Genomic DNA, 18,352 nt, shown 5'->3' on the forward strand with positions numbered 1-18,352 from the left:
CTATTTCACATGCCCATGTAAGATATATTCATAATCAGTCTACAGATTATTCAGCTTAAATTGAAGAAAATGCAATCAATGCAATTTGATAGTAAGCAAACCTCACAATACCACTGATCTTGAATATAGAATTTCTAACATCTTCTTGTAAGCACCCTTTTATTGTAATTGGGAGGATGAACTACTAAAGCAACAAAGAAGTCATGTCAACAATATAACTTAATCATAATTACACTAATGCATCAGGATTATTGGTACACTAATCCTACAGCTTAGAATACCTGTAAGACCTTGTGACAATCATGGGAATTAAGCCCACTAAGCTTATTGTCCTTTGAAAATGCTCCTTCCAAGCAACGCATGTACCTTGTGGGTGTTTTAAAAGAGGCAATGTTTGCCTTGACCGCTGCCTCCTCTCTCGTAGAGAGGATCCATGTTGCTTTTGGGAGGATAACTTTTCCCGAAGCATGCAAGTGGGGCCACAAATGAGACATCTATTCATAGCACGCAAATCTTCTTGCACTCCTCTCGAGACTTTGGAACCAACCAAGTGTGCCCAAATAGTAGCCCCCACATTCTTGAAGATATGCATGGGATCAAAGAGATGATTGATTTGTAACTGACCCCAAACAGGACAAGCATGGTACCCACTTGTAATAAGTCTTGCATACGTGCATGAATGTATTAGTATAAGACATGCGTGCGAAAGAGAGTCATAAAAGCAAAATCCTATATTATACATGTAAAGACACAACCATGTACCTGCGCACTCTCCATATCCTGGGTAGTCATGCATGGTCCACATCAAGATACCCCTGACCAAAATATCATTGGTATGTTTAGGAGCTCTAGAAATATCAAAGACCCGCACTTCTCTCCATAAGATCTGTAACTCCTCTATCAAAGGTGCCATGTACATGTCCATATTTTTGGCCTTGTACTTCCCTGGCACAAGTAGTGCAAGCATGAGGTGTCCCTTCTTTATTGTTAGCGATGGTGGGATATTGTAATTCACCAAGACTATGGGCCATGTCGAGCGTAACCCAAAAGGATTCACTCCATCCATGGCGAGCCCAAGATGTAAGTTGTGTGGCTCCCTCGCAAAGTTTGGCCACTGATTGTCTATGTGTTTCCAAGCTGCACAATCTATGGTAATCCTCAATGTGTCATTAGTGGACCGATGAGATGCATGCCATGTCATCAATTTCGCTATGGATTTGCATCAGAACATGTGTTGTATTCTTGCAATGATGGGAAAGTGTCTCAAGGCATTTACCGGTATCTGCTCACCCTGCAAGTCATATCTATATTGTTGTTCCCCACACTTCTGACAACTAGCCAACTCTCCATGCTCACGAGAAAGAGAATACAATCATTATGACAATCATGGATGGTATCATAATCCATACCCACCGTTGTTAGCATCTTCTTCGCTTCATCTCTTGATGCGGGCATGATATTTGGTGCAGGCAACATCTTCTGGAGAAACCTATCACAATTCAAAGATACATATGCTTCGAATAATGATGATTCGGTACACTAATCCTACAGCTTAGAATCCCTGTAAGATATTGAGTAAGCTTAGAATCTTACAACATACATAAAGTGGAGATACAAAGGCTTCAAATAATGATGATTTTCAAACATACATGATGATTCTCAAAACAAACAATATCCAAATAATGAGTCAAATTAATGCAGGAGCTAACCTCATTAAGGCCGAGACACTTGTATCTGACCACCCATACTTTGCTTGCAAATTGAAGATTAAGAGACAAGCATGTAGTTTAGACATCCTAGCACCCTCGTACGATAGTGTTGATTGCAACTCTCGCATTTTGACCTTAGACTCTGACATCATGTGTACATGTGATGTAGTGCCCCTAAAAATAGAATCCATCATGTCCACCATACCCTCGTCATCATCCGAGAGACTATAGTCTTGCTCAAAGTGTGAAGATATATGCGCACTCTCATCACCCTCCTCATCCTATCTCAAGATTTTGTGTAAATATAAGATCTTGTCTCAAGGTTTTGTGTCATAATGGTATCCAATATTAACCACGAACTCAAATAGCATTGACTTATCGATAATCCATCACCATGTGCAACACCAATGTTGGGTACTGGTTTGGGCTCCTCCCCATACATCCGCAAGTGGCACATGATAATACGATGTTGATGTCGTACTTCTCGTTTCCAATGAGTGCAATGACAATACAACCTCTCCATAAGCCACTCTGTGCTCCCAGGCATTGGCAAATCATCTAATGAGCTTCCACTCGTCCCTTCCATCTGTACACTTCAAAAATCACAACATGAGTTGCAAGGAAATCTATTAAGATCCAAAAAATAGCCACCCATGAGCTTCTTTTCTCTTTTTTAACAATAAGTGCCCTGAACCGTTGCTATATAGCAACTTTTTGCTTTGTTGCATCACTATATAGCGACGCTTTGCCCCATTCCATCGCTATATAGCGACGCTTTTTGGATATAAGCGTCGCTATATAGCGATTGATCAGCATCACTATATAGCGATGTTGGGGGTTTAAACCCAAAACCCTGTGCCGCAACGCTTTCTTTAGCATCTCTATTGTGGGAGAAGCAAAAATCTCTCCTCCCACCCTATATTCGATGACCTCGCTTTCCTCCTCTCTTTTCTCTACTCCTCACCACTACTCAGCCCCTCTCCTAACACTTGTGCTCCCTCTCCACCCTTCTCCCTCTTTGCTTGTGTGAAAAGAAGTTTTTCAAGAAGGTGAGTCTCTTTAAGCAATGTAAGTTCATTTTTTGTGAGATTTCGTTTTGTGAGTATTGAATCATGTTTCTCCTTGTATTGCTAAGGCTATGTGCTGATTTTCATGCTTGATTTTCAAGGGTTAAAGACAAAAAACGAGATTTTGTGAAAGAAAGAAGACTCACCTCTTCTCTTTTTGGTATTTCTCTTCCTCCTCTTTCTCCTTGTTTGTAGGCTTATGCTTTCTCCTCATCCTATGCTTAAGCTTTCTCTCTTTTTCTTTTATGCTCATATGCTCATGCATAATCATAAGCATAAGAGAAGGAAGGAAAGCATAAGCATATGCTTTCTTTCCGTATCTCTTATGCTTATGCTCTTTCTCCCTCTTCCTTCCCTTAATATGCTTATGCTTATGCATGAGCATATGTCTCCTTCTCTGATGCCTATGCCTATTCCTATGCATGTCCTTCACCTTCTCCTTCTCCTTTCCTTCTCTTCTTTTTTCCTCACTTTTTCTCTTCTTTTCATAAGCATATGCCTATGCCTATGCCTATGCATATCCTTCTCCTTTCTTTCTCTTCTTTTTTCCTCTCTTTTTCTCTTCTTTTCATAAGCATATCCCTATGCCTATGCCTATGCATATCCTTCTCCTTTCTTTCTCTTCTTTTTTCCTCTCTTTTTCTCTTCTTTTCATAAGCCTATGCCTATGCATATCCTTCTCCTTTCTTTCTCTTCTTTTTTCCTCTCTTTTTCTCTTCTTTTCATAAGCATATGCCTATGCCTATGCCTATGCATGTCCTTCTCCTTCTCTTTTCTTTCTCTTCTTTTTTTCTCTCTTTTTCTCTTCTTTTCATAAGCATATGCCTATGCCTATGCCTATGCCTATGCTTATGCTTATGCATGAGCATATGCTCATATGCTTATGCATAAGCATAAGCATATGCTTTCTCAATGTATTCTCTTATGTTTTGTCAATGTATTCTCAATGTATTCTCTTATTTTTTGTTTTTTGTTTTCGTGTTTGTGTCTACGTTAGACATGGGATCATGTCGCACATCCGACGAGTACAAAAACCCTTGTAGGAGGAGACATCATGATCTCTATTCTCCAGAGGACTTTGATTCCCCTCAAGGGACACCTCAGGGGCCTATCCCTATGACTACGACTCCTCTTGGACATAGCACTGCGACTACCCCTCGGGGAACTCCTTTGCTAGCAGCCCATGGCTTTGTCAGGAGTCCCAATGAGTTTGTGGCATAGATGACTGATGAGGAGGCAGCGAGAATCTTCTCTCTGCTATCCCAGAGGACCTCAGTAATTCCCTCTCCTACACCGATGGCTAGACCTACTACCCAACTGTCCCCTCGTGCCCCTTCGACTGAGGGGTCATCACTTGGGCATGCCCATCATAAGGGAAGGAAGAGTAGGAGGGGTGGCTTATGTTGTGCTGACTCGGGAGATGTAGACAAGTTAGTACACACATCCCTACAAGTCTCCACTTGGTCTCGAGACCCAGTACCAGTTAGGTCCCTTGCCCTCTCCTACTCCCACTACTACTCCTCACTCTGGAAGCGCTCGCACAAACACCACTCGCTCTGACTCTGCCACTACCATGAGTCCTCCTTACCTAGTCGAGGACCTATTCTATCAAATCGCGGCTACTGGAGAGATAATAGAAGATAAAAAGGGCAAAGCAGTGATGGACACCATGAGGCGGTTGATGAGCCACCACTCCAAGAGCAGCATTGCTACTGATTGGCAGTATCAAGATGACCAAAAGAAGCAGGCGGTCATCGATGAATTGAAAGAAAAATACCTTAAGCCCCCAAATTGGGAGTTCAATGAGAATTACATGCGAGAGTGCATGGGTTTGGTCTTTGAAGCATCGTAGATCAACCTTGCATACTTCCATCGCAAAGGGGAGGGCTAGACCTAGCTGGGCAGACAAAGCTGATTGGAAGTTTTTCAAGAAACAGAACAGGGACCATCTCGAAATGTTCGAGGGTCAAAGGAGGGCTGCAAGGAGACGGTTGGACGCCGTAGGTACTTCGCACTTTGGTACAAGCGGACGGTTGGCGTTCGAGGCAACCGTGGTAAGTCTACTTCTTCTCATTTAATGTATTTCTCTATTTGGTTTACTACATATTGCATACACTTTATCTAACACTCGTAAATTGGATCCATAGCAAGCTGTGATGGGTTGCCTTCCTACAGATGTAGAGACGCGATGCACATTTCGCATAGGAATAAAGCCGTGGTTTATTGAGCAGGAGGCAATCGGAGCGACGGTCGATTGGGTTGAGGTGGCTGCTCGCACGGTATAAGTCTACTCCTACTTGTAATCTCACTTTTTAAATTGTTTTATTCTTTAAGTTCCAATCTTATTTCCAATTAATATGGTTTCACTCTTAAAGTCAAAGCTCGAGCGTCCCATCACCGGAGGCGAGCGATGACGAGGGCCAGGGATTAAGCGTAGCTCACGAGGGCCAGGGATCAAGGATCAAGCGCAGCTCACGAGGGCCAAGGATCAGGCCAGCAAGACGAGGACGAGGAGGAGGACGATGATTTGAATAAGTAGTAGTAGTAGTAGTAGTTTGCATATACTTCGCCATGTATATCCTTTTGTATATCGACTCGTTTGAGTGATTTTGTATCACCCTTTTCGAAAGGGTAATTTTGTAACAAACAATGTTGTTTATCTTCGACATGTATATGCTTCTGTTGCTCGATCGATTCATTTGAGTGATTTTGTATCATCCTTTTCGCAAGGGAAATTTTATAATAAAAAACTTTTTTTTATAATTACTCAAAAAAAACATTAGTGGGAAAAAACAAGGCTTGTTGTGGCCCTGTTTAGCCCCACTAATGTTTTTTTTTAAGTTCTGTTAATCGTCACTATATAGCGACGTTTACCAGTGTCACTATAGGCTTTATTCATAATGCAGATGCTCACTCTCTCTAACTTGTGTTCTTTCACCAATTGAGCTTCATCCATTTTGATGAAAAGTATGAGCTTTCTATTGCATTCTGTACAACAAAAGACATATATCGTTAGGGTAAACATAATATAGGAAATGAACTAAGTAAAGTGCAATGCTATAATGAATTTCCTCTTACCATCTTCTCTCATACCATAGAATTTGACCATTGCTTGTTGCAGTTTCTCAACATCTAAGTAGACATTGTTGAAAGCATTCATCTCAAAGGTTTGCAAGCTAGATGTCTTTTTACTATTCCAAGTCATTGTGTCGCTTACGCAATGGTACCCTCCAAGCATTTCTCTTGCACGTTGGTTTGTTCCTTGCCGTGCACATCTCACTGACCAAGGTGTGGGTAGGGGCACTGTAGACTTCTTATCTTTTCCCAAAATAGCAAACTTGAAAATATTAAAAATAGATGTGTAAGCTTCACGCCTTACACTGGTAGTATCACAAGCTGCAAGCATCTTTCCTTTGCATCCACAATATCCTTGAAGTCCTTCATCACCTCTTCAACAACTTGCACATGTAGGTGCTTGTGTCTTGGGTTCCTTAGTATCCCAATGACATCGCTTGACTTCAATGAACTAGCTAGAGCAAATGAACAGCCAATATCATCCCTGTCTGTTCTTCCCATCACATCTTCCATGAAGTTCCTAAAGAAGAACACAATAAAAACTTAGTCACAAATAGTGTAGCACAAAAGAGTGTAATTTCTTGGAACATTTTGATAACCAACCTTGTAGCCTGGACTCTCCTCTTTCTAGCACCACCAGTGGGTGTCAATGCATCCATGTTATGTAAGTATCTTCTTTTCCTATCCTTCAATCCCAAAGGTGTTTCTTTCATCTTTTGCACTCGTTCTTCTGCCTTCTCTCGTTCCATCTCTACAACTCATTGAACTTGATTGTATATAGATTTTTCCAAGCCTTTTTTGGTTTCAACTAGCTTACAGAGTGACTCTTGTAATTTATGTCACTCCAAGTCCAATGCATTTCGCTCCAAGTCAAATGCTTTGGCTTTATCATGAAGATCCTTGTTCTTCCTTTGAAGATCCTGCATAGAGTTATGGATTGCAACAATGGTGTTATTTCCTAAATGTTCTAGTTGCTCTGCTTGGGCTCTATGCATCTCGCTTGCTTGCATAGCCATTGTTTAACTGATTGCAATAACCAAGCAACAACGATAGCAACTGGCCATGAGAAAGTGAAAGTTTTTGTCCCTTTACTAAAATAAGATACTGTTTGAAACTTGAAGACCTCTGTATAAAAGGTGAGATAATAGATAAGTTCTTAGAAGGACTTGCATTGTTTCCATACCCTCGTTACTAGCTTACTCATGGTGCAAAATGTGTTTTGTCTTTAAGGATTAACGGCAATGCCTTGGGTGAGATACTCATTTGAGAAGATGGGAAAGGGTTGTTGAGTTCAATTTATTTTATTTGACAGGTGATGCATCCTACGAATGAAGAGGCATACAAAAATCGAGATTTTATTAGTACTTAACTTTGTAGTAAGGAAATTTTAGGCTTATCTCCTACCAAATCCATTTACCTTCATGATGATATCTTCGACAATAACACATATGATAAGCAAGATTATTCCCTCTACTAGATTTGTTCAATGGTTACTGGAGCTACAAGAGTTTGTATTTCCTTATATGATTGAGGATATGACATGAGCTACCCTAGCCAAGTATGCTTAACAATGTAAAAGCTTGGTGTCGGACTTGTACAGGATGTTAGGCATCTTATTATTGGTAATGAATGAGTTGACTTCTTCATGCAATTTCGGTCTAGTTCATGTTTGAGTAGTGGGGATTTGATTTTGTGGAGCCTCTCCCTAGATCAACCACTAGTAAGTATTATGTGATGGTGCCCATTGTTTACAGCAAAAGATACAACCAACACAAAGGCCAAGAGAGTGGTCTATTTTATGAAAGGATATGTATGGTCCCATCTTCGCTCTCCACTTGAGCTAGTGACAAACAATGCCCCATGGTTGCATGGTGATCTGCTCGATGGTTTGATGGAATAACTCTCAATTAGCATTGGAATTCATCTCCTTTTTGTCCACAATCTTTTAGATTGGACCAATGGGTTCGTTGAGAAAACTAATAGGATTTCACGTGGCATAATCTGTAAGATAATGAAGGCAAGGGAGAGAGACAAGTGATTTCCACTTGTTCAATGGGTGAATTGAATGACCAACAAAATTAGGACATGATTTACAACTTTTTGATAAGCTTAAAGGAAAGAGACCGCTCTACCTGTCAAGTTGGAGCTCCGAGTCTTTGAAGAGCTTTGCAATAGAACTTGGGGAATAAGAAATCTAAGGAGCAAATCCTATTACTCCAAGTGCAGCTAGTAATGGTTTGAGATGATCTTGTCTACAACTTTAAAGAATGGACTAGGAAGGCAAAAGAGCAAGGTCTTCCTCATTGTCAATGGTTATCATCTCAAGTGATCAATCGATAGCTTGCAAGTTGATAAGTATATCAGTACTTATGAGTTGCATATTGAATTAGCTTCTACATGGATTGTAGGACAATACTGAAAGGAGATCAAAAGTGTGACATTATTTGTTCCAGGTCATTGATTGGCCACGTACACCAATTGGTGACACCATTTCACAACACGGGTTCACAATTATAAATAGTATTATGGAAATCATTTCTAGTAGTGGGAACCTTTCTTTCTATTGAAGTCATTCTTCTTATGTGAGATATATGGAAGGATTACAAATTGTTTTCACTAATACAAGAGGATGTGGGGGGCTTTGGGGCTTTCGAAGGGTCTATGCATTGGTGACTCAATATTGGTTAGCTACGTACGCTTGCTATTAATGCCAGTCCTCAAGCATGAATATGCAAGAACTTTATTTTTTCCGGTGATATTTCATTTGATACACGTTCCATAGGGAAACAAGACTCCAAGTCGTGTTGCAATCCACTGAGGAAATCTACCCAGGAATCGGGCCTCCCTATTATTATGGTCAGGAATCATTTGCCTCGCGGCTAAAAGGCGGTGGTGATGTCCTTGCCAGGCACGCATCCGCTTGCGCTGGTCTTCTTGAGACCATCTCCGTAGGTGAACAAAGTGGAGTTGATTGCCTCCACCTCTTTGGTGCCAATATTCAGTGACGTAGCTAGTGCCCGAAGTGGAATTTGGAATAGCGCAAGGCTTGCTGACTGCAATCACATTGTGAGAAGATGTATGAGACAAGTTTTCAGAGGTAGGTATGTGTATCCAATATCGTCAAGAGCAATATTGGTTCAGCAGAACCTTAATCATCAACATGGCATTTCTAATGATATTTGAATGACTCGGAGGAAAGAGTGCGTTCTAGATATACGTACCAGCGTTCCAGGGTTCTGACTGTTGAGGGCGGATATGTACTGGGCGGTCTTGGTCCCAACGTTAATCTCAAAGTGCAATAAACCGCGAGGGAAGAGAGTTACATCACCCGGTTGAAGTATGTTAATATGGGCAACACCTGAAGGGAGGAGGCTTACGGCGTCAACCAATCGTGTCTATCCTTCATGAATCCCAAAAGAAGAAAAGAGACTACAATTATGCAATTGCACGAGCTGGAGCGTGGCGTTTACCTGACGTGTCAACAAAACCCACTTGAAGAGGCCCTCCAGATAGTAGTGTCAAGATCTCCGTTGCTCTTGGATGAGTATGAGGTAAGTTAACGCCACAAGGAACCATCTTGAAGCGGACATAGGTGATCCCTTCGGATCTGAGACAATGTCAAGGAAACGTAATCAAAATTTCATATCGAAAGCAAGATTTCCTAGAGCTACTCAATATATATACTGCAAAGCGCACTTTGGAGGATGCCGGAGGACCTACATGGAGAAAGGGAAGTTCTGGGTGCTCACTGCCGCACGGATTCCTCCTGACTCATTACTAACGTTTCCGTTGGTGAATAAATCCCTGAGCACGAACTGACTTTGCTGCGAGGGGTTGTCCACAAGAGGATCCGGGTCGGAGGCGTGCAGCTGCTTAAAGCTAGCATGAAGGATGATGAGTCCAAGGAGGACCCAAAGTGGCCGGGAGAAGAACATGTGTGCCATATATCACGCGTAGAGTGATCAGTACTCGGTCTTTGTGTTGTGTACTAGTGTGAGACTAGAGTATGTGTGTGTGTCTGCGTTTGTAATTGGGCGCTGCTCAGGTCTTATGAGAGCTAGAACGAACTTGTGATCAGCAATGAACTCACGTGAACCTTATATACTATCACTGCCTGGACAAAGTCTCTTGAGCGCCTTTCGATTCAAAATCTACTGTCGTCGGGCTATGTCTTGATCATCCAGCTAAGTCAAGGTTGCCAAGCAATCTGTCTCAGTCTGGAACAGTCGCGCCCTACGCGCACCCACCCACGCTGAGTCCGGTCGGGTAAGCAGTGGAGTGAAGCAATCTGATATGTCTCCGTCTGGAACAATTCAGAAGAGGAACTTCGTGGGATCTGATGTCACATTCCCATTTAGAAAGGTGGATTTTACATCCATCTGAAACGCGGGCCAACTTTCCTATGTTGCTAAGGCCAAAACACTGCGAATTGTGGTTAGTCAAGCTGTGGGAGCAAAAGTATCCTGATAATCAAAACCATGTACCTGTGCGAATACTTTTGCCACGAGCCGAAGCCTTATACTTATCCAATGTGTTGTTGGACTTGTATTTGGTCTTGTACACCCACTTGGTGCCGATTACCTTGCATTTTGGTGGTCGATCCACAAGGTCCCAAGTGTTGTTCTTCATTATGGAGCCATACTCTGATTGCATATCCTCCATCCACCTATCATCACCCTGTGCCTCTTCAAGACACGGGTTCTTAAGCACAGATCACCTCTGTCATCAAAGCATAGTTGACCAAGTGTTCCTGTGCCCTTCTTTGCTCCTCTAATCTCTTGGATCGGCGGTGTTCGAATGGTTCCTCCTCAATGGCTGGAGGTTCTTTACCATCCAAAAGCTGCTTTACCCCACTTCGGGAATGGCCGTTGCCGTTGTGGTTCTGCAGGCTCTTCTTCCTCTTCTTTAACTTGAATCCTCCCAAGCACAGTTGGGGGAGTTTGGTCTGCTGTTGGCGGTTGTACTGGATAGATATCCTGGTCTTGGTTGTCTGGGAAGGAAGCATCCTCCTAAACTTGATGCGGCTATTTTGAGAAGACCACATCGTGACTTACTATTACCTTCTTGGTAACAGGATTATAGAGACGGTAACCCTTCGCCTCTTCACTGTAGCCCCAGAAAATACACTTTCGGCTCTTCGGTTCTTATTTGTTCCTGTTAGCATCATGGAAATGCACAAAACAGTCACATCCAAAAACTCTGAATTGTACAGCTGGAGGTTTCTTACCAAAAAAGGCCTACATCATCCTGTTCACAGCCTTTGTGTAGCTACGATTCAAAATGTAAACTGTCGTGTTACATGCTTCAGCCCAAAAAGACTTTGGCAAATCTTTCCCTTTCATCATACTCCTACCCATTTCGCAGATGACGTGCATCTTGCACTCTGGTACTCCATTTTGCTGTGGTGTATGTGGTGGGGGTTTCTGCCTCTTGATCCCGTGACTTTTGTAGTAACTTTCGAATTCACTTGATGTGAACTCTCCACCTCTGTCTGATCTCAACTTCTTCACCTTCCTCCCCGTTTCTTTCTCGACCATTACATGCCATTCTTTGGACTTACTAAAAGCCTCATCTTTAGTCTTCAGGAAGTATATCCATATCCTTCTACTGTAGTCTTCGATCAGTGTCATGAAGTAGTAGGAACCACCCAAAGCTTCCGTCTCCATCTTTCTGCAAAGTCCGTGTGAACGAGCTCTAGATTAGCCTTTGCCCTGCTGGCCTCTTCAGTAAAGGGCTGTCGATGTTGCTTGCCCATCATGCAAGCTTCACATACATCGGGCAGATCTGTAATTTCTGGTAGGTCTGCAATCATTCCACTTTTATGCATCTCCTTTAAAGAACTAAGGTTTAGATGACCAAACCTCTCATGCCACATCTTAGTGTTGCTCACATCGGCTCAAGCACTGAAAGCTGAGAGTTCATAGATGTTGTTGCGCCATGTACCTTTACCAATGACCTTCCCTTGAAGATCCAAAATCTGTGCCCCATTCTTATCGAAGTGAACTTTAAGGTCCCGATCCGTGATCGCAGAAACGGACAACAAGTTCCTCTTGATATCTGGCACATAAAGAGCATCGGACAACTGTTTTACAACTCCATCTAACTTGAGAGCAATCATACCTTTTCCTTTTACTGGACATTTTGCATCATTGCTGACTGCTACTAGGATGTCATTCCCTACCGGATGTAGAGAGGTATACCAATCCTTCCGACTGGTCATGTGGCACGATGCACCTATGTCAATAATCCAAGGTTCAGCCACAGGTACTTAAACTGCCTTCGTGCAAATCTCCTCAATTGCTACGAACAGGTCTATTGGTACTGCCTGCACATTGTTGCTAGACTCTTTCTTTACTCCATTCTTCTCATCTGCAATCTTCTTCCGGCACTCATTCTGCTTGTGCCCTACCTTGTTGCAATAGAAGCACTTGATCTTCTTCTTTCTCTTTTATCATCAAAAGAAGATGGGTTACCAGAGTCCTTACCCTTACCTTTCTTTGATCAAGCCGAGAAAGCCGAATCTTCTCCAGTCCTCATCTTTTGATGCATCTCCTCCTCCAGAAGCATTGCGCTGAAATCCTCAAAGTTGAGGAACGGATTTTTGTTCTGTGTATTCAGCACCGTAACAAGACCATCGTACTTTGGTGGGAGAATCCGTCTGCACCTTTGTGCTAGATTCTCGCTAGTGATGGTGATGCCAATCGCACTCATCTGGTCGCACAAATTCTTCACCCTGGTGATGAACTTCTCTGCCGTTTTAGACTCAGACAGTTTCTCGTTCATGAGTTGAATCTCTAGATTTTGAATCTGCATCTGATTCGTGGACTCGTATTGATTTTTCAAGACCGTCCATGCCTCCTCCGCTGTGGTGTCATGTTGAATTAACACCATGATAGAATCACTTAGACTACAGATAATAGAACACAACGCATCTGCATATCTTCTTGTCCACACAAGAATCTGATCTGTAGTTGGTACTATCTATTGTCCTACATTGGCTAGATTCGGTCTCGCAACTGGCTTCACATCCATCCTAGTAGTATCCCAAAGCTCGTATGTGCTTAGGATGGTCTTCATCTTGAACTTCCACAGTGGATACACTACAAGGCATGGGTCCTTTTTCAATGAAAATACCGATGCTTTTTACATTAAATTTTTTTTAAAACGGGTGCTAACGTCATTATTAAAGTCGTTAAAAGCATCGAAAAAGAACCGCCGCTATATAGCAATGCTGATAAACGTCGCTATATAGCGACACTGATAAACGTCACTATATAGCGACACTGGTAAACGTTGCTATATAGCGACGATTAACAGAACTTAAAAAAAAGCATTAGTGGGGCTAAACAGGGCCATAGCAAGCCGTGATTTGCCCCACTAATGCTTTTTTTTTTTGTAATTACAAAAAAAAGTTTTTTATTACAAAATTTTCCTTGCGAAAAGGGTGATACAAAATCACACAAATGAAATGATCGAGCAACAAAAGCATATACATGTCGAACATATACAACATTGTTTGTTACAAAATTACCCTTTCGAAAAGGGTGATACAAAATTGCTCAAACGAGTGGATATACAAAATGACATACATGGCGAAGTATATGCAAACTACTACTACTACTACTCCTCATTTGAATCATCCTCATCGTCCTCATCCTTGTCCTCGTCTTGTTGGCCTGATCCTTGGTTCTCGTGAGCTACGCCTTCTCCCTAATCCTCATCATGTGCGTCTAATCCCTGGCCCTGGTGATCACTCGCCTCCGGTGATGGGACGCTCGAGCTTTGACCCTAAGAGTGAACCATATAAATTGAAAATTAGATTGGAACTTAAAGAATAAAACAATTTAAAAAGTGAGATTACAAGTAGGAGTAGACTTATATACCGTGCAAGCAGCCACCTCAGCCCAATCGACCATCGCTCCCATTGCCTCTTGCTCAATAAACCACGGCTTTGTTCCTATGTGAAATGCGCATCGTGTCTCTGCATCTGTAGGAAGATGACCCATCGCAGCTTGCTGTGGATTCAATTTATGAGAGTTAGAGTTAGATAAAGTGCATGTAATAAGTAGTAAAACAAATAGAATAATACATTAAATGAGAAGAAGTAGACTTACCACGGTTGCCTCGAACACCAACCATCTGCCTGCACTAAAGTGCGAAGTACCTACGATGTCCACAGCCATCTCTTTGCAGCCCTCCTCTGACCCTCGAACATTTCGGGATGGTCCCTATTCTACTTCTTGAAGAACTTCCAATTAGCTTTGTCTGCTGAGCTGGGTTTAGCCATCCCCTCTGCGGTGTACGCAAGGTTGATCTACAGTGCTTCAAGACCAAACCCATGCACTCTCGCATATAATTCTCATTAAACTCCCAATTTGGTGGGTTAGGGTATTTTTGTTTTAATTCATCGATGACCGCCTGCTTCTTTTGGTAATCTTGAACCACCAATTGGTAGCAATGCCGCTCTTGAAGTGATGGCTCATCAACCGCCTCATGGTGGCCATCACTGCTTTGCCCTTTCTATCTTCTATTATCTCTCCGACAACCGTGATTTGATAGGAGAGATCCTCTGATGAGTAAGGAGGACTGATGGTAGTAGAGTCAGAAGGAGTAGAAGCTGTGCGAGTGCTTCCGGAGCGAGGAGTAGCAGTGGGAGTAGGAGAGGGCAAGGGACCTGACTGATACTGTGTCTTCCGACCAAGTGGAGACCTGTAGGGATGTGAGTGTGCTGACTCGTCTACATCTCCCGAGTCAACACAACCTTCCTTCCCTTATGAGAGGCACGTGCAGGTGATGACCCCTTGGTCGAAGGGGCACAAGGGGATGGCTGGGCAGTAGGTCCAACCGTCGATGTAGGGGAGGGAATTGCTAAGGTCCTCTGAGATAGCAGAGAGAAGAATCTCGCTGCCTCCTCATTGGTCATCTGTGCTACAAATTCGTCGGGACTCCCAACAAAGCCATGCACGGCTAGCAAAGGAGTTCCCTGAGGGGTAGTCGCAGTGCTCGGTCCGAGAGGGTTTGTGGACCGGGTTTGAAATCACTTGCACGATACTCCAAACATATGAAGAAAAAGTTTATGAAGGTCATGCTCGATACCTTCCGCTCGACCATCTCGCACGTGGAGGTCAACTTGATCCACCACCATCATATTTGAAGGCAAGTGATTGGATTCAAGCTTGGAGGGTGAATGGAGAGGAACGTCCTCCTAGTATGAAGAGGTTATAAGCTATACAATTAGTATACCAATAATCGTGATGCATTAACGTAATTATGATTATGTTATATTGTTGACATGACTTCTTTGTTGCTTTGATAGTTCATTCTCCCAATTACAATAAAAGGGTGCTTACAAGAAGATGTTAGAAATGCTATATTCAAGATCTGTGGTATTGTGAGGTATGCTTACTATCAAATTGCATTGATTGCATTTTCTTCAATTTAAGCTCATTAATCTGTAGACTGATTATGAAAATATCTTACATGGACATCTGAAATAGGTGGATATCTCAAAAAGATATCTCCATATCGAGCATCGAGAAGGCTAGGGTGGAATCCATCAAAGCCGTATGCTTGCTTGAGAAGCACTTTCCCTCAAGCATTATGACAACTCAAGTCCACTTGCTTGTGCACATAGTTGATGAGGTGGCTATTGCAGGTACCGTTCATAGTCAATGGATGTTTTTTCTCGAGCGGTTTATGAAAACTTTGAAGGGATTTGTAAGACAAAGAGCAAGACCAGAAGTAAGCATGGCAGAGGGATGTCTTGTGCAAAAGTCATTAGTATATATCACCGAGTTTCTTGCATCCACGGATCCCGATATGCCGCAAGCTTGGCATAACAAGGATGATGATCACATCATTGGCGAGGTTCTCCAAGGAAAAGGAATTGAAAGAAAGATGAGCGAAGATCAAATGGAGAAATTCAATAAGTTTTGTATCCTCAATAGCCTTGAGATGCAGAAGTGGATTGAGAGATATGAAGTGGCCAAAGTAGAAAGAATAAATGCAAGGATGAGATTCAGAGTAATGTACAGGTGATCACAACCATATCCACGGGATCTGGCTTTTTTCCCCACTCACATGTCACTTGATTGGCTACAACTGGCTCTACGTAAAGCCGAACGCGATGGAGAGACATCGATAAACAAGCGCGAGCGAGAGTTATCATCTAGATGTATGATGCATGTAAGTTTCTTACCTCTTGACGTAATTAAGTATGTAAGTTTCTTACCTCTTGACGTAATTAAGTAATTATTTGTGGCAATATATGCTATAAAATAGATGCATCTTTATTGTTTTAATGATGCTCTTTTATAGTACAAAAAGTAGAGTGCATTATGGTCATATGGACGACATTTTTGCGTGGAACGAATCGATTCAAAGAGAGTCACGTATGATTGTGGAGTCATGGCTAACTTCACACAAGATAGCCGAGCAAGTGCTTCGGATACCAATCTTCTCTCCTTACAGTTGGATTATTGTGGAACCATACGCGAAATCTATGAAGTTGATTTCAGACGATTTAGTATTTTCATTCTTGATGTAAAATGGTTTAGAACTATTTACAACGAAACCCATGTGATAGTGAGAAAAGATAGTAGTAGTTTCTTTGCAATAGACTCCACCAAACATTGGATCGATGAAAGTGATACTTTTGTTCTTCCCGAGCACTGTGAGCAGGTGCATACTAATGATTTAATTAATTGAAGCTTTCGTTTTTAAAGATCCATTGATACATGTACTTGAGCATAATTTCATATATATAATTGACAACATCTGGCACCCATCTTCAATATAGGTGGTTTTTCATCCGGATCGTTCTGATCCAAGATGGTGGTACATGATCCAAGTTGCACCACGAAGTAAGCAAATTTTTGAAGATAGAGATGTGGATATGGAGATGCCACTACCAATGCCGGATCCAATTGATCCCAATGAATCTAGCGAAGAAGATGAAGATCACAATATGAGCCAAGAGGCTTCTGGAGGAGGAGATGCATCAAAAGACGAGGACTGGAGAAGATTCGGCTTTCTACGCTGGATCAAAGAAAGGTAAGGGTAAGGACTCTGGTAACCCATCTTCTTCTTATGATAAAAAGAGAAAGAAGAACATCAAGTGCTTCTATTGCAACAAGGCAGGGCACAAGCAGAATGAGTGCCAGAAGAAGACTGTAGATGAGAACGGAGTAAAGAAAGAGTCCAGCAACAGCGCGCAGGCAGTACCAGTAGAGCTATTCGTAGCAATTGAGGAGATTTGCATGGAGGCAGTTCATGTACCTATGGATGAACCTTGGATTGTTGACAGTGGTGCATCGCACCACATGACCAGTTAGAAGGATTGGTATACCTCTCTACAGCCAGTAGGGAATGACATCCTGGTAGCAGTCGGCAATGATGCAAAATGTCCAGCAAAAGGAAAAGATACGATTGCTCTCAAGTCAAATGGAGTTGTAAAACAGTTGTCCGATGTCCTTTATGTGCCAGATATTAAGAGGAACTTGTTGTCCGTTTCTGCGATCACGGTGGATCGGGACCTCAAAGTTCAATTCGATAAGAATGGTGCACAGATTCTGGATCTTTAAGGGAAGGTCGTTGGTAAACGTACACGGCACAACAACATCTACAAACTCTCAGCTTTCAGTGCTCGAGCCGATGTGAATAACACTAAGCTGTGGCATGAGAGGTTTGGTCATCTAAACCTTAGTTCTTTAAAGGAGATGCATAAAAGTGGAATGATTGCAGACCTACCAGAAATTACAGATCTGCCTGATGTATGTGAAGCTTGCATGATGGGTAAGCAGCATCGACAGCCCTTTACTGAAGAGGCTAGCAGGGCAAAGGCTCCTCTAGAGCTCGTTCACATGGACCTCTACGGAAAGATGGAGACAAAAGCTTTGGGTGGTTCCTACTACTTCATGACACTGATCGACGACTACAGTAGAAGGATATGGATATACTTCCTGAAGACTGAAGACGAGGCTTTTATTAAGTTCAAGGAATGGCATGTAATGGTCGAGAAAGAAACGGGGAGGAAGGTGAAGAAATTGAGATTAGACAGAGGTGGAGAGTTCACATCAAGTGAATTCGAAAGTTACTGCAAAAGTCACGGGATCAAGAGGCAGAAACCACCGCCACATACATCACAACAAAATGAAGTAGCAGAACGCAAGATGCACGTCATCTATGAAATGGGCAGGAGTATGATGAAAGGGAAAGATTTGCCAAAGATTTTCTAGGCTGAAGCATGTAACATGGCAGTTTACATTCTGAATCGTAGCTACACGAAGGCTGTGAATGGGATGACTCCACTGCACGCCTTTTTTGGTAAGAAACCTTCAGTTGCACATTTCAAAGTTTTTGGATGTGACTGTTTTGTGCATGGCCTTGATGCTAACAGGACCAAATGGGAACCGAAGAGCCGAAAATGTATTTTCTTGGGCTACAGTGAAGAGGCAAAGGGTTACCATCTCTATAACCCTATTACCAAGAAGGTAATAGTAA

General features: G+C 42.3%; 1 protein-coding gene across 1 annotated transcript; it reads right to left on the minus strand.

The window, feature by feature from the left end:
- Positions 1 to 8,434: 8,434 nt before the first annotated feature.
- On the minus strand, positions 8,435 to 9,902 carry LOC147887665 (germin-like protein 5-1). The gene is made up of 4 exons (XM_087393809.1): positions 9,572 to 9,902; positions 9,322 to 9,458; positions 9,073 to 9,209; positions 8,435 to 8,904 (listed from the first exon to the last, which is right to left on the minus strand). The coding sequence occupies exons 1-4, from the start codon at positions 9,793 to 9,795 to the stop codon at positions 8,731 to 8,733; spliced, it is 672 nt and encodes a 223-aa protein (XP_087249935.1). The 5' UTR covers positions 9,796 to 9,902; the 3' UTR covers positions 8,435 to 8,730.
- Between the last annotated feature and the right edge of the window lie 8,450 nt (positions 9,903 to 18,352).

This window comes from Dipteris shenzhenensis, chromosome 22 (genome assembly GCF_047967505.1).
Source record: "Dipteris shenzhenensis isolate YYH24624 ecotype China chromosome 22, Dip_SZ_1.0, whole genome shotgun sequence".
In the NCBI taxonomy this organism is placed as follows: domain Eukaryota; kingdom Viridiplantae; phylum Streptophyta; class Polypodiopsida; order Gleicheniales; family Dipteridaceae; genus Dipteris; species Dipteris shenzhenensis.

What these genes read in the sequence shown, in the direction of transcription:
- LOC147887665 (XM_087393809.1), bottom strand. Translation starts at nt 9,795, where the DNA reads ATGGCACACATGTTCTTCTCCCGGCCACTTTGGGTCCTCCTTGGACTC. An exon ending in GGGTTTTGTTGACACGTCAG is followed by an intron (nt 9,210 to 9,321) that starts GTAAACGCCACG and finishes TCCTCCCTTCAG; the next exon opens with GTGTTGCCCATATTAACATA. An exon ending in GTCAGAACCCTGGAACGCTG is followed by an intron (nt 8,905 to 9,072) that starts GTACGTATATCT and finishes ATGTGATTGCAG; the next exon opens with TCAGCAAGCCTTGCGCTATT.